We start from the raw sequence: 17,180 nt of genomic DNA, 5'->3' as shown, positions 1-17,180 counted from the left end.
ACTCACTCACGCATTGAAGATTCCAGCAACTCTATGACAAGCGCACGCACTGACAATTTCACTCACTCACGCATTGAAGATTCCAGCAACTCAATGACAAGCGCACGCACTAACAATTTCACTCACTCACGCATTGAAGATTCCAGCAACTCTATGACAAGCGCACGCACTGACAATTTCACTCACTCACGTATTGAAAATTTTAGCCATTCAATGACAAGCTCGTGCTCTGAAAATTCTAACCACTAAATGACACTCACTCACACACTCACTGATACGCTGCCATTTTCACCCACTCATCGATATTTTCGCATTGAAGTAATAATTGAATACATTTCTGTATCCACTCCAATTCATCCAGGGAGACATTCAGAAACGATTTGAAGCCTGATCATAAAAAACATGTGGTGGCGTAACGGACGATTCTTCCAGCCTAGCGAAACTCTCTAAGAAAAAAGCGATTCACTCGATTGTATGGAATGAGCAGTCATTGATAGATTGACAGATGACGGCTATAATCCCGCCTCTTATTATGTAGTATTTACATCCTCTTTGGATTCTTCTATTAATTGTTAGATGCAAACATTGATTGTGGTTATGGTGACGTCACGCTAACTTCACCTTATTTTACATTTAGGGAAACGGATGAAGAAAGTGAAAGTGTTTGCGTGGGCGGAGTAGAAGACGAAGAGACGAAGGAGGCCAAGCGTGAGTCGGCAGACAGGCAGACCAACGCCATCAAACGGAAAACAGCTAAGTGAGTTGACATCTTTACTATATGTTTTTATAAAAACCATAAATTTAATAATATTATAATGTTATATAAGAATATTTTGTATTACTCAGACATAGTTGAATGCTACGAGACAGGAGCTGGTATGTTAAATCCATTGGGATAGGGAGATAGTTATGATAATAATAATAATATTGACACACTTTTTACACAAATTATCTTGCCCCAAGTTAAGCATATATAGCCTGTGTTATGGGTTACGAGACAATGATATATTTAATACAATATACTTACTTAAACATACATAAATTCATATAAACATCCATGACTCGGAAACAAACATCCATATTCATCATATAAATGCTTGCACCTACCGGGATTCGAACCCGGGACCTTTAGCTTAGTAGGTAGACCACTCGGCTATACAGGTCGTCTATGATACTTAAGTGCTACGACAAAGTAGCTACTTTATAAGAGCACCGTGACATTTCTAAACATTTCACTCTATTTAACTATTGTTTATTTATTTGGAGGTAATTTAAATATACAGGTACATATTAATTCGATATTACAGAGGCATAGTTTAGTGTTACACAGCAGTTACTCGATATTAGAGTACCGTGACACTTCCTAAAATTTAGCTTTAAAACTGGAATTAATATAAATCTAACCATTTATTGAATAGTATTTGAAATACACAGGATGATTGTTGGTGCATGAATTCTTGTAGATTTATATATATAGATTGGATGGATTTTGGATTACCTACGTCACCGAAACAAAGAATATCAAAACCTAGTTAGTTTCAAGTAGAAATAAATATGATGGCTACAATACTGGAAGTTTTGAAGGGAATACTCACAAGACAGGAGCACACCTATTTTGCCAATTCAGATGCCACACTTAATTATTTTTCAAATTCTTTATAAGTTATGGTAGACACGGCACTGAAAATTGTAAATAAACAGTTTTCCGGGCACTTGATGGATCTTAGTTTTCTATATTTTTCATGAACGACGATGCGGTTACGTACGCGGCCATTAATAGTGTTTTTTTTTACTAATCGCCAGACAGATGGCGCGCATATCATGGTTGTGCATAAGGAGGGAAAGTTTGAAAAGGAATGTTTTAGAGTTTCAGGACAAGTATCAGGGATTGTTCTGAAGCTGCAACAATGATTGTAGCTTCCGTCTGGAGCTTTTTAAGTGGTGTGTTTTATAAGCTCACCAGAAAGCTCGCACAAGGTCTCAGAAAATAGCCTATTAGCATCATAAGATTTTAAATCTTTCGAAAATCTCCGTAAAATCATTACACCCTATTCTATTTGCGCACGGGTAGATAGGTGAATTAACGTAGTTGTTAGCTGATTTATACCAATGATATCTCCATTGTTTTACTATATAATGTAAAATAATAGTATTTATTAGTAAATTAGTTATTCATACTTTTTTTCTTAAATAAGTAGACCAGTGTTTTACTCTGATTAATTAATATAACCTATTTTTAACACGACTTTATAAAAATCAGCCTGTATAATTAAATGGCAGAACCATATTATATAGCGACAAAATATTAATTGTCTCTAATACATGTGACTGTTCGCCTGTAGCGTGATTCGGGCTGATCTAGTGAAGTGCCACTCGTACGACAACATCAACATCAGGTGACACTTGCCGCTTGACGTCGCGACAAGCGACAACCGCTATTCTTCTTGTTTTGGCAGCTTTACTTTTGTGTGAAGTGTGTTTGCAGATCTCTTCTTCAGTTTACTGTATAGATCTGATGAAAACATTGCCAAATATTTATAATGTGTATTCATTTTTATAAAAAATTTTTGAATTTCATCAAATATTGAGAAAAATTTGAAGATACAATTATTGATTTGTCTTTTATATGTATCACATTTTTTTAGTACTAATAAAAGAAAAATCTTTAGATAATCTAATCCCTCTAAAAATATCCAATTAACATATATTAATTATAACGAAAAGTTTACATGAACAATATATGAATATAATTTATCAAGCACTCTGGCTACCATTACTATCTATTCTCCAGATCTTTGGCATGGTTATTCCTTTAGATCTATACAGAAATAAGAGTAGAGGCACTTTACAGGTTTATTTTGCAAGTTAATAATCTGATGCGTTTTTATTTTAAGTATATAACTCAATTGCTGCGCAATTTGGAGTGACTAATTTGTTTTTTGGATTGCTTTTTTGTGTTGAACACCAAACAAATGGTTTGGTCTTTGAGAATTGTTAAATTGATTTTTGTTTTCACTAACATGCTGTCATCTGAGCTATAGAAGCATCAAAATTTCATATTTATCAGTTTTGTATACTAAATGGAGTAGTTACGTATACTTTACGGTTGAAGTCACTACGGTCGAAAGCGTGCAAAAATTGCCTTAGATATATCAGCTCTTGCAGCCAGTGCTAATAAAATGGTATTACGTATATTATCGACAAGGATTTTTGCTAATGTTTCTTGAAAATGAATTACTTTAACGTCACTAGCATAGATCAATGACACATATGTTTGTGACATTTATAAGAGTGAATGTGTTTAAATTTAAAAGGGACCATATTTTTAATGCCTTGGTTCCAATTTACCACTAGCTTATAATTACTAGAAAAAGACGGGCTATGTAGAATAGAATGTAGTCAAGGGATTGTAAATATGATGCCTGTATTTTTTTTAATAAGATAGAATGATTATATATTATCAAACTTAACAAACTAGAAATCCTGCCAATAATTGTACAGAGTATCAATGTAGAAAGCATTGTTATTATCTTTATAACAAACAATCATTCGCGCCAATGTTTTTTAGGTTACGCGATATACGTTTATAGTCCTTCGAGCCGGAAACAGTAAAAAGAATAGTTTTCTGTACGCCTGCTTCGTATAACTTTTATTATTGAAAAATTTAAATGTCTTATCAATCACCGCCACGGCTTCATCGATTGTTGAGACATTGTTCGTTGGACGCAGGTTGAAGCGGTTTTTCGGCAGCACGGTGAAGAAGACGGTGGACGCAGCGCGGTCTCTGGCGCAGGAGGTGTCGCAGGCGCGGCACAAGGAGGACGTGGCTGAGATCCCAGACGCCGTGCATGGAGACCAAGTCATCAAGCTAAAGGCGTCCAACTCGCACAAGGGGCCCTATGACTTCGAGGGTTCCACCAGATACGTCCAGGTTACTTGTCTATGTAATGGTCAAACTCCGAACGGTCGTGCGCTGCCCTCATCCAACCTATTCTGGCGATCTTGTCCAGATCGTCGGTCCATCCTGTGGGTGTCTACCAACACTACGTCTTCCGGTATGTGAAACGAACTGTTTGATTCATCGGAATTCTGTGATGATTTAGTGATTCTATAGTAGGCCTTCACTTTTTCCCACTGCTGGCGATATTGTGCATTTAACTTATTCATCATTGATCGACAAACTTGTTGATAATGAAGATAATATATCATTACGAATTACTCGGCAGGAGCTGGGTAGTGGCAGCGGAGAAGGTGGAGCGGTGTGGTGCTGCAAGTTCAGCGTGTGCGGCAGACTTCTGGCCACGGCAGGACAGGATCGCTTGTTGAGGATTTGGGTCACTCGACACGCCTACCACATGTTTCAGGTAATCTATGTCTAGAAAAATATTTTTATACACGAAAGCCTGAGTCGCCCTTCCCTTCTATTTACCTTAACACTCTTTCATTCCATAGCTATCGCGTCGTTTATTAGGTACATGTGTATCCAATAATGTTTTTTTTTGTGCTCGACACATCAAGCTAAACCTTTATCAGTACGTTCCGTAGTGTTAAAGTCATAATTAAAATTCGGATTAAATATTTTCTTTAAAATATAATTCCAGCACAGTAAAATCAAAATTATTTGTTTTAGGACATGCGCACAAAATACAACGCCGAACAAAAATCGTCTCCAACTCCCTCTCAAGAGTCACTAGCGTCTCTCGCGCCGCCGCCAAGTCCTGAACACCCGTTGGGTCCGGCGGCTCCGTTCTGTCCCAAGCCATTCTGCGTGTACGCCGGCCACACGTCAGATCTCCTCGACATATCCTGGTCTAAGAACTACTTCGTGCTGTCCAGCTCGATGGACAAGACAGTGAGGCTGTGGCATATTTCCCGCGGGGAGTGTCTCTGCTGCTTCCAGCACATCGACTTCGTGACGGCCATCGTGTTCCACCCGAGAGACGACCGCTACTTCCTCTCCGGCAGCCTTGACGGCAAGCTGAGGCTGTGGAATATTCCAGACAAGAAGGTGAAGCTATCTGAACTGTCACCGTTTAGTCTTATTACCTTTTGTAAAACTTTAATACAATTGCTTCCGAACTTAATGGTGAAAATTGTATTAACAGTAACGTATTACAAAACGACTTATAGCGAAGCGTAATGTGATCTAGCCCTAATCACACAGAACCATTCTCTAAAAAATAATTGAGGAACTACTTGGCTGTAGATTTTTAGGGTGCCATACCCAAAGAATTAAATCGGAACCCTATTACAAATACTCCGCTGTCGGTCCGTCTGTCACCAGGTTGTATCTCACGAACCGTGATAGTTAGACAGTGGAAAATTTCACAGATGATGTATTTCTGTTGCTGCTATAACAAGAAATACTAAAAACACATTAATGTAAATATTTAAGGGGGCTCCCATAGGACAGACATGATTCTTTTGCCATTTTTATAGATAATGGAACGCAATCGTTCGTGCTAGAGTCCGACTCCCACTTGACCAGTTTTTTTTTGTCGATAAGCTGACCAGTTTTACAGTTCCGCAGTAATGACTTAATTAATGACATGTAGGTGGCGGTGTGGAATGAAGTGGACGGGAAGACGAAACTGATCACCGCCGCGAACTTCTGCCAGAACGGCAAATTTGCGGTGGTGGGGACATACGACGGCCGGTGCATCTTTTATACCACCCACCAGCTGAAGTACCACACGCAGATCGACGTGCGCTCCACGCGGGGCAAGAACTGCGGCCGCAAGATCAGCGGCATCGAGCCCATGCCCAACGACGACAAGATCCTGGTGACCTCCAACGACAGCCGGATACGACTGTACGACCTGAGGGATCTCAACCTCTCCTGCAAATACAAAGGTAACAAACATAGATAAATTTAAGATTTTAGCATATTACACCGACTCAATGGAGCCATTCACTCGGTATCAACGAGTTGTCGGCTCTCAATGCCACGGTCTCCAGTGGACAACTTGGCTTGAGTGGGCAATGCGTCGTTACTGGGAAGCGAAGCGAAGGGCAAACGGGTCGTATACTTTCAACTTACTAGTTGACAAATACAACTCTTAAGCAACACATCATAAAGCTTATGGGTAACACAACAGCGCCTATTTCTGCCGTGTAGTGTGTAAACTTTACTGTGTTTCAGTCAGAAGGGTGCTGTAGCTATTGAAATTACTGAGCAAATGAGACTGAACATCTTATGTCTCAAGGCGACGAGCGCAATTGTAGTGTCGCTCAGAATTTTTGGGTTTTTCAAGAATCCTGAGCGGCATTGCATTGTAATGGGCAAGGTGTATCAATTACCATCAAAAAGTCCTGCTCGTCTCGTTCCTTATTTTCATAAAAACAAAACATTTAATGCTTGAATCTGCAATGTATGAAGACCTTTAACCCATCTGAGAACTGAATGTTTTGTCTATGAATATAATATATAAAATCAGCTAGTTACTTTTGACACCAATGACTGCCTCACAATATTTTTTTTCTGTGTAAATATTTTTGTGTCTGTTGTTATAATTTGTATTGCTTTTGTCTTTGAAGTGTTGATTTTTTATTTATCTTATATTATCTTAGATCATTTATACGTCTAGATAGTCTATGGCAGCTGTGAAAAAATCGAAAAAATTGAGTTTAGCAGTAACATAAAGTGTCATACAAATCGCGATAGTAAGACATAAAATTCCTCGCCTGTTATTATCGGTCGGTATCTAACAGCAAGAGACTCTATCCAGACGTATCAATTAAAAACTTAGATAAAGTTACATATTATTTACTTTATTTCTGTTATTAATAAACATGTTCATGTTATAAGTTGTACCTGACTATTGACTTACAATATACAAGCATAGCATAGACAAAGCGTGAAAGAGTAGTGAAGTACATCTCTAACGGAGATACAAATAAAGAAATCGTATCTATTATAAGTGTAACCGATTTTGATTGACAAGTCGTAAACAGTCAGCCACGCTTAGCATTAGCTCCTTTGTATTTTGAATATGAAACCACTAGCTAACGCACACATTGACAAATCAAAATTGTTCACCCATTATTATACATTCAGGCTGTCAGGTCGCTTATAAGCCGCACTGGTTCATTTTAAGTCTATGGACGTGACGTCACTGAGGTGCCTAATGTAATAATGAGCGTGATACTATGGGCCTTATGAGGAAGCTCATTTTCGCTCAGAAAGCAATGGAGAGGGCTCGCTCGGAGTTTCTCTGCGAGATCGAATCAGTAATGAGGGGATCCGTTGGGGAACCACTGTCACCGACATAGCCAGGATGGCTGCGAAACTGAAGTGGCAGTGGGCGGGGCACATAGCTCGACGGACAGATGGCCGTTGGGGCAGTAAAGTCCTCAAATGGCGATCACGTAATCACGATCTGGTCAAGATCGCCGGAGTAGGTTGGATGAGAGCAGCGCAGGAGCGATCGTCATAGCGTTCTTTGGGAGAGGTTTTTGACCGACTGAGATGAGATAATGAGTGTTCGTTTGCAGGCTACGTGAACGTGTCGAGCCAGATCAAGGCGTCGTTCTCGCACGACGGCAAGTACATCGTGAGCGGGTCCGAGAACCAGTGCATCTACGTGTGGAAGACGTGCCACGACTACTCCAAGTTCAGCTCGGTGCGCCGCGACCGCAACGACTTCTGGGAGGGCATCAAGGCGCACAACGCCGTCGTGACCTGCGCCGTGTTCGCGCCCAACCCCGACCACATCATCCGGATGGTCTCCGAGCGGGAGGAGGCTGAGGCCGCGCCCGACGACAAGCTCGAAGTGGTGAGTCTTCAACTAGTCACTAGTAACACACGTTGTTGCGTGTTTAATCATAAAATAACCATACAGTATAGAAGTATAATATATAGTCTAAAGGGCGCCGTAGCTAGTGAAATTAGTGGGCAAATGAGACTTAACATTTTATGTCTCAAGGTGAACAGCGCAGTTGTAGTGCCGCTCAAAATTTTTGGGTATTTCAAGTGTCCTGATCGGCACTGCATTGTAATATGCAGAGCGTATCACCGTTCGATCAGCTTCAATTGACATTACAGGACGTTCACGTCCTGCTCGTCTCGACCCTTATTTTCATTAAAAAAAAAACCACTGTGAATGGCTCGATCTCCTGGCGTTGCGGAGCGAAGTTTCATTGTGTGTCTTCTACCGCATTTATCATGGGGAGTGTTCCGAAGAGCTGTTTGGCACTAACAAATTAGAATATCATTCCCACCATCTGGATGTGTGAAGTGCGGTTTTCAATGAAATTTTTCCACATACAACCAAGCTTTGTAAAGAGGTTCCTAATGCGGTGTTTCCGGGTCGATACTGATGGGTACCATCAAGGAAAGCGCGTACCTATACCTTTCTTAAAGGCCGGCAACGCTCCTATGATTATTTTCCAAGAATTCAAGTGTTATTACTATATCGCTCGTCTCCTTGAGACATTAGATGTTAAGTCTCGTTTGCTAATAATTCACTAGCTAGGACGCCCTTCAGGCCGAAACACGAAAATGCTTACATATTACTCCTTTGAGGCAGAAATAGGCGCCGTTGTGATACCCATTATCTAGCCGGCATTCTATGCAAAGGAGCCTCCCACCAGTTTTTACCAAAGTGAATAATTTAATATTGATTAGTATGCGATGTTGATCAAGAGTGTGACCTTGCAGCAGAAAGCCAACGAGAGCAGCGGCATGGTGTCGTCGTCCCAGACAGGCCAGGTGCTGGTCAGCGCGGACTTCAACGGAGCCATCAAGGTCTTCCTGCACAAAGCCAAGCCCAAACACAGCTCACTGCCGGCCTCCGCGCTCGCGTGAACCCCGCCGCTTGGGGCTCACTGCACGGTGGGTAACATCTACTCCCTCTTACAACATCTTATCTCGAACATCATGTTCACGAAGCATTTTTACAAACAATGAATTCAAGCTGTGAGGATTGATGCATCCAATATTCGATAATTTATATTTATACATTTAATTCTTTATTACTTTTTATGAAATAATTTATATTATTTAAACACGACTCATATATTAGATGCAGCACCTTACAAACTAATTTGTTATGTATATTACATTAAAACCATTGTAAAATACTCTATTTGATTGAAAAGAGAGGCCGTTAAGTTTCTTGTATGTTCTTCTCAAGAGCCCAGCTTTTTACGAACATCCGTAGGTAAATTCAGTAATTTAAAAGAAATATTTATAGCGACGCTTAGTTTAAGCCTCATAGACTAAAGTTTATTTGACTTTGACTTCCAACTCCGTAAGAATTATTGGGGACCAATGACGTTCTACGGCGTGCGTTTCTTATGGCATTCATTATCATTTATTGGTCCCACTGGAAGATCAGCGCTGGTTGCGATAGTAATCAGCATTATGCTGAAGTGTGGCACCAATTTGTGATAAACACTAACGTGTTATTTGTTTTGTATTTATTAAATTATGTTAATACACGGACGAGTAAAACAAGAAGGACTCCGCGCCGTAATATTAGCGGATAAAAGTGAAGCACCGTTATGCTAGTGTGTGTGTGGTTACGGGGGATACTAGTTACACAATTTTTTCTCCCTTAAATAATCATATATGGCCTCAAATACTTATAAAGTATAGTTTTTACACTTTTTCACAACGGACGACGGTATTTTTAAAATATTAAGACGCAAACTGATCTGTCACAGACGATGACAATCCTCATAATGGCCGCCTATCGGCCTGTAGTAGTGTAAGTGTGTGCGTGGGGCTATGTATTTACACGTTAATCGGCTTGTTTTTGAGCTACACTGTTATGTAACACGGAGTTGACACGGAGTCCTTATTTTATTACTAGTCCGTGTGTAAATATTGTATTTGTTGCAAATAAATAATAATTTTCTTTCTTCTATTAAAAAAAAGAAAGAAAATCTTAAAAAGTCACAAATTATACTATGAAGAAGTTAAACATTTTTTATTTATTTAGGATGTACCAACAACCAACGAATAACTCAACTCAACATTAACAATTGATTTGCACTTACATACTAATTCTAGGTTGGTTATTCTAATTAGGTACATTCAGCATTTTAATTATGAAAAAAAAATTAAGTAACTTAGTAATAAATATTAATTCTAGAAACTATACAATGTAAATAATTATAAAGTGGTAAGTGTGGAATTACAAAAAATAAAACTAAGAATAATAAGTCATAAACATGCGTTGAACACTTGTTTTAAAAAATTTATATTACAAATCTGGTCTTTCTGCGGTCAATAATCTTTAGACATTGTTTATAATTAAACACGAGTCGAAGCTTATCTAAGGTCTTTCTAACATACTGGGTTGCCGAGAAGTTGACGTCCAAAGCTAAAATTTGACTTTGGCTCATTTTATTGGCCAATGTTCTGGGAAGTTTTTTAAAATAGAAACCATAGGCTCCTCATTTTTTTTTTTTGATACCTTGAACATTTTCATGAATTTACCTGTAGCAGTTATCTTGAACTTACGACTCAATTCTAAACTATTCATAATTTCTTATGTGGTTATTGGAACTGTAGTTAAAAATTATCAACAATAAAATTAACTAAAAGTGTTCAAAAAAATTAGAAAAAAGTCCTAAACCACAATTAGGTGAAAAAAGCGGATAAAAGGGAAAAAGAATATTATCTCCTTAACTACGCAACATTGTAGAACATACATAGGGGTGATTCAGATACTCATCACCATGAGGCTTTCAAAAATCAAAAAGCTTTGGACGTCAAGTTCTCGGCCATCCTGTATATATAATATTCGGAAGATTTAGATAATATGATGACGTTCCTTAAATTGTCTCTGTATACTTCAGTTTAATGTGTTTAACGTTTAAGTTAAACACTCTATTGTAATAGAAAAAGATAAACTCTTTTTAAACGTCGTTATTATTAGGTCACTGTCTAACAAAACACGTGTCGAAGCTTGGTTTAAATTTTTTTTTTTTTTGTATTAATACCGTTACAGTTCAGATTTGATTCGGATAGTGACAGTTCACACATGATTAGTAGATGAACAGTGCAAATTATTATTGTCTCATTTGTCTCGGGATAAATAATTTTTATTATCATTTCGCTACTTACTTTTTATTGGTATTTCGTTTTTATTAACATTTGAATACTTATTGAGCCAGGCGTCTTGTGACTTTAAAGTATAATTGCTTAGTTTATTAAAAAATTGTTAGTTTTAATAACAATAATTTCTGAGCAATTTAAACCACTGATGTTTTTACTATTGCTAATGTAGTCTACAAGATCTAGTTTAACGGTACTTAATGGTATATAAAAAATAAAAAGGAAATGTATTACGCACGTGAGAAGTGGTATTGGTATTTTGTAGCTAGTTACGTACACTAAAGTAATAAACCTGGCCTGCTTTCATCGATTCTCTAGCACCAAGAGACTCTCTCGTATAAATTATCTAAGAAAACTATATTGAATACAAAACTTTTTATAGGTCTAGAAAGACTGTGACAGCTGTGAAAACGTCACTAAAATAAATTGAGGTTGACTGTTAACCTCTATTTTGAGCAATGCACGCTAACACAATGTGACATACGAATCGCGAGTGTAACCGGTTGTGTTTACCGGTTTGTCTGCAGCAAGAGAGACATCTTACCACAGTTATTTGCATACATTAGAAGTAAATAAAGAAATGATAATGCAACTTATATAATATCGTAAATTTATCATTTTACAGATGTATTCACTTTTCACTGAGCGAAGCCCACCCTCCTGAGATTAATCCGATAAAAGTATACACACTCCAAATATGTCTTGAATATTTTATTTTTAAAATAACACCATCACAATTCATGTAAGTTTTCATAAGTTATTAAATATGTTATGTCGTGTTAAAAGTAAAGTTCTACATTGAATACCATGATATGTGTAAATTGCCCTTCTGGCGTTCTTATCCCCAAAATAGCCTACTTAAGTATATATTAATAACATTACTTAAGTAACGTTTAGTTTTTTTGAAAAACCACAAATGTAATTTCAAAATAATTCTGGTCGTCGTTACCTGTTTTTTTTTTTAAACATGCAAGTTTTGTCAACCGTTTAAGATACTAATTTATTAAAGTAGGCGTTATTTTGCGGAAATCCATAATTATACAAATGATTTAAGTTTTCTTTGGTGTTAATTCCGCCAATATTTGTTTTTAAACAATTCGACACGTGTTTCGCCTCTCTTTTAGTCTCGTACAGGTTTTGGCGAGACTATAGAGAGAAATATAGGCGGAATTAACACTAAAGAAACCTTAAATCATTTGAATAATTGTCAGTAATATATTTTTAATATTATATCATGTTAAGTAACATAACTTTGTTTTGTTATAATCAATGTATATTTTAAATTGTAATCTAACGTTATTTTTTTTCGTAGAATGCAAACTTTCAATATTCGATCTATGAATAATGTGTTTTGACACAATAATTGTTTCAGAATAATAGTAGACACTTATGTATAAGTGTAGAATAGTTTCAACAGACTACCTAAAAATTAGTAGTTGGTAGTGCTAGCTCATACAAATTAATTTTGTAACCAAAATGTATGAGAGATGCCATCCGTTCGATTGACGTATCGTTATAAAATCTTGTATGCTTTGTTCAACTCTCAGGTTGTGGCTCCATCTACAGGATCATCTACTTTACAGTTGATAACCTGCTCCACCCTAATAATTGCATATTAGGAAATTGACTTGAGATGTCACTCTTTCAAATCTGAAAATATTTTTATTTGTTTTTAAAGTAAGAGAGGACGCCGGTTTGCGTCCCGCATTGTTCATAAATTTTGGTTATTTATTTAATTTGTATATTAAAAAAGTGTGTTAGTACTTATGTAAGCACGCAAGAAGTTATACTTCTTTGGCCTAACGAAGCAAACCTTATTGAAATTATTTATTCCTCGTGCTATTCTACGTTTTTAGTAAAAATCTTGCAAAAATGGCTCTGACAATTAATTATTAAATAATGAATACGGCTGTATGGGCTTGAACCCTTTGCCTGTCCTAATAATGGACGAAGAAACAAAAAAAAAAATAACGAATGACGCAAACGTCAAAAAATTTTCCAATTTCAACTTATTTCACTCTCATTATTATTTCATAACGCGCCTAAAGAAGTATAACTTCAAAAATTGTTTAGTACTAGCTCATTTTGAATGCAAGTATTAAAGTCGGTTCTTATAAAAGAGAAAATGTTTATCTTCATTCAGCCGTAGTTGTGTCGATCGAATATTGTCAGTGCCTCTTAATATTTATAGTTTATTGTTATTTTATAGGGAAATGCAATATTAAATCTTTGTTTTACATATTTTTTATAATATTATGCAGCGCTACATGTCAAACACTAATTCCCTACTGTAATATGATTACTACGGACACGTCAATAATAATATATGTTACTTAGATTAAGGATTGGTCACCGCTGCGCTCCAACTAGATACCGCAGGCGTAACCGCAAAGTGCGGCAACTAATACTACGCCCAAGTGGGCATACTCGAGCCAGTCTCGAACAATGTGTGACGTTGACGTGCCAAATGTTCTGTTGAACTTTGCTAATAATTGAAACTAATATGCTGGGTTACATGGTAGAACTTGTAAAAATAATACTACAAGAAATAAGAAAGACACTGGGATCACATATCATCAGTAAGAATTTTGTATTTTATTAATTTCAATGTAAAATAACACGAAGCGTTTGTTACAAAATTTGAAAGATGCCATTGAGTGTCAAGATGCCACGCACACAAGCATCTAATAGTTGCCGTAATAAAAAAGCTATTGTTCTTAGGTAATGCGGTATCTAGTTGGAGCGTGGCGAGAAACCAATCCTTAATCTAAGGTATGTTATGTGTTAGATTTGCATTTTAATATTTTTTAAAGAAATTATTTTTGGAATACATGCATATTATTAAAATTGAATACTGCAGTCTAACGGCCGTTCCCAATATACTATCTACAGATAGAGATAAATTCCTACCTTCTACTGTCAGTAATTAGCTGTCAATAATCTGAAGTTGTCCCAATATACCCGATAAGTCATTCTTATCGCCTTATATTGGGAAGCGTGAATTGCAATATCCATACAAACTTCTATCGCTGGTAAGTTATACGTCGTCCCATTGACAGACAGTGTGTACAGATAAGGTGATTTACCGTCGATTAGTTTATTGGGACAGAAAAGTCAACGATAGTTACGATTTTTATCTCAAATAAGAGATAGACTGAATATTGGGAACGGCCGTAAATAGAAAATCACTTAGAAAGGACAGCAAAGAACGCTTATTAGTTTTCGGTTGTAGTGTTTCACATGTGGCACTTAGTACATACAGAGAGTATATTTAGATACATGTACATATTATGTATGTTATGGACGATTGTGAGACGGGAATAGAAATGTCAAGTTACACCAACAAACCTTATTTTCATAATAATAAACACTGCGCTATTTTTTGACTCGCTAAATAAAAAACATCGTAATCAAAATATTTTAGTTAAATAGGAAACTACCTAATTTGTCCGTAGAACGTGGTCTTGTAACCAAAGAAAAAGCAAAAAAGCCCAAGAGAACCTCTAAGGAAAAAGCGATTGTTAGATTGACAGATGACAGCTATAATCTTGTAAAAAACGGAGATAGCCGAAATCCAGTATGTTTATAGCAACTGTTCGCTTTCAAACTAAGCCGGATTATACTTCGTCGCCATAATATTGTAATTACTATTGATGTCAAATCAATGCACGATTCATACTAAATTCAATTATTACTTAGGCAGTCCCGGCTCTTATGACGTAGTACTTAAATCCTCTTTGGTACCGAGGTTCAATATCTCGTCTGTTGATTATTATTGTTGTTTGCGTTTCAATAAAAAACGGTAAATGACGGATCAGGTATTTGTTTCTGGCTGTATGGGCTTTTGACCCCTTTGCCTGTCCAGAAGGACGAACAGAACCAAAAAAAAATCAATAAAAAAACGGTAAATGACAGATCAGGTATTTGTTTCATATAAAAACATACTACAATGGGGGGTGGAAGCAAGGAGAATCATCTCTTATAGGAGAAAAGTTCAAAAAGCTTCCACAATGGCGCTAGTGTAGGCACAGGGTATGGTGTGAAGTATGGTGAATGTAGCAAAAACGAATTGAAGTATGCTGAGTTAAAAAAAATTATATTATTGTCGACTAAAGTCATGTAGTAAATATAACCTTAAAGAATTATTACAGAAAAACCTACATTGATTAGTATTGTTTTATATTTGGCGCTTCTTTTAAGATTTACCCTCATGCTGCAGTGGTGCCACCCTAATTGAATGCATTTATTTTATGGAATAGGAGGACAAACGAGCGTACAGTTCACCTGGTGTTAAGTGATCACCGCCGCCCAAAATCTCTTGCAACACCAGAGGAATCACTTTAAGGAAGGAGTATGCGCTTTTTTTGAAGGGCGTATCGTCCCGGAAACACCGCACAAGGAAGCTCATTCCACAGCTTTGTAGTACGTGGAAGAAAGCTCCTAGAAAACCGCACTGTGGATTATTTTGTATTCTGACGGACACTTTCTCATATACACAGATGATTCTTCATGGCTCTACCCTCCATAATTGCGTGTTAACTAAAAGAAGGTAAATGACAGAATAGGTACTAGTTTCTTATGGAGACTTATGACAATTACAGCGCCGTTTGAAGTTATAATATTTGCTATGCGTAAAAATTATTGTCAAAAGGTCTCATTCTCATCCAGACGGTTCTATACGATATTATACTTCATTTATATTCATTATCATCCACCCAGTTATATTTGACTATTATATAACGACGGTGTATGAGTTTTTGCCTGTCTAGCGGTATGTATATTACGTGGGAGTGTACTATAAAGGATATCTGTATATTGATGACAATGTATTTCTTTATTGTTGTATATAAACTCGCATTTATTTTTATAAATATATCGATATTAACATGTTTATTTGCTGTTTTATTTATCCGTATCTATGTCATTTAAGTGTTGAGTAATTACTTTCTTTTCCCCATTTCCATTTTCCATTTAGGGTCTAAATGCTGTTTACAAGGCAAACAATAATATCATGTATAGATGATTGTTTATATATTGTTTATTGTATAAGTAGGTAGATGTAAAAACCCTTGGATGCCCTGCATATAGCCATCCGGTAACTACATGATATATATTAGTAGGTGACTGGACGCAGCATAAGAAAATTTGGTGAAACTAACTCGCAGGTTACATAAAAAGTAAATCAAACGATAAATCCTTTGAACAAACATCAGTTCAATATAGGCGTCACAGACAGGCGTCTTATCTGTAGACCTTGCACGGAGGCATAAGAGACGGGTGCACATTCTAAGTGACCAGATACCGCGGCCTGACGTCACCCAGGATTATTTATATCAGATTACTCGCCCACTCCTTCCCTAAAAATAGTCGCTCAGTAAACATAGTGCTCGACTGACGGACGAATAACTCAATATCATGAATTCGATGATTGATATTGGAATTCGAGGACTCTCTACTACTCTTGCAACATCAGAGAAACCCAATCACAGGAACGTTGCCGATCGAAGTTGTATGCGCTTTTTCTGTGGAAACCAATGACGTATCGTCCTTGAAACACCGTGCAAAGATGTGCATTCCACAGTTTGGATGTACGTAGAAGAAAAGTTCTTTAAAAACCACACAGTGAAGAAACTCCAAACATCCATCTTTTAATAGTAACACTTTTACGAACCACTTGAATAGAATATATTCAATTATTTCACTATAATCACAACTATATACAAGTAACATTATAGTTATTTATGCAACTGTTGTGTAATAAGGGGTATTAAAACACGATTGTGGATTTATCACACGAGTGTTTTAATACCTAATACGTATACAAGACTTTATCTACACCCAGAATATGAATCCTCTAAAAGATTCTGAAACAGTTAGCTTACTGCTAACATTAAAACACCCGTCCTAGTAGTAACCTAATAACATTCATTACTGATTATATAAAAATTAACTAAGTATTAATGAAACAATTATTTATTTTAGTGGTAATTTACATTTTGTATGGTGCAATAATTAAAATTCGTTCGAATATAATGTTCTTTTGCAGCGTTTAAAATGATTCGCTCATATTTTGTAAACAAAATGGCGGGGATTCGAATAACCTACTTTTTTTTAC

The 17,180-nt window shown here is 36.8% G+C and overlaps 1 protein-coding gene across 4 annotated transcripts in view; it reads left to right on the top strand.

Moving 5' to 3' along the window:
• LOC126976004 (WD repeat-containing protein 44) overlaps positions 1–15,956 on the top strand; it is a 52,748-nt gene extending 36,792 nt beyond the window's left edge. For 2 of the 4 annotated variants that reach the window (XM_050824132.1, XM_050824131.1), the window contains exons 13-21: positions 638–757; positions 2,343–2,396; positions 3,730–3,931; positions 4,227–4,364; positions 4,631–5,008; positions 5,556–5,853; positions 7,495–7,775; positions 8,660–8,833; positions 11,691–15,956. In XM_050824132.1, the coding sequence (XP_050680089.1) occupies positions 638–757; positions 2,343–2,396; positions 3,730–3,931; positions 4,227–4,364; positions 4,631–5,008; positions 5,556–5,853; positions 7,495–7,775; positions 8,660–8,806 (1,618 nt within the window). In that variant the 3' untranslated portion in view covers positions 8,807–8,833; positions 11,691–15,956. The remainder of the gene's footprint in view (positions 1–637; positions 758–2,342; positions 2,397–3,729; positions 3,932–4,226; positions 4,365–4,630; positions 5,009–5,555; positions 5,854–7,494; positions 7,776–8,659; positions 8,834–11,690) is intronic. The other 2 variants (XM_050824136.1, XM_050824135.1) reach the window with 1 other exon arrangement.
• The last annotated feature ends 1,224 nt before the right edge of the window (positions 15,957–17,180 follow it).

The sequence above is a fragment of the Leptidea sinapis genome, chromosome 39 (assembly GCF_905404315.1).
Source record: "Leptidea sinapis chromosome 39, ilLepSina1.1, whole genome shotgun sequence".
NCBI classification, from domain to species: domain Eukaryota; kingdom Metazoa; phylum Arthropoda; class Insecta; order Lepidoptera; family Pieridae; genus Leptidea; species Leptidea sinapis.
This window is presented reverse-complemented; position numbering and strand designations above follow the sequence as displayed.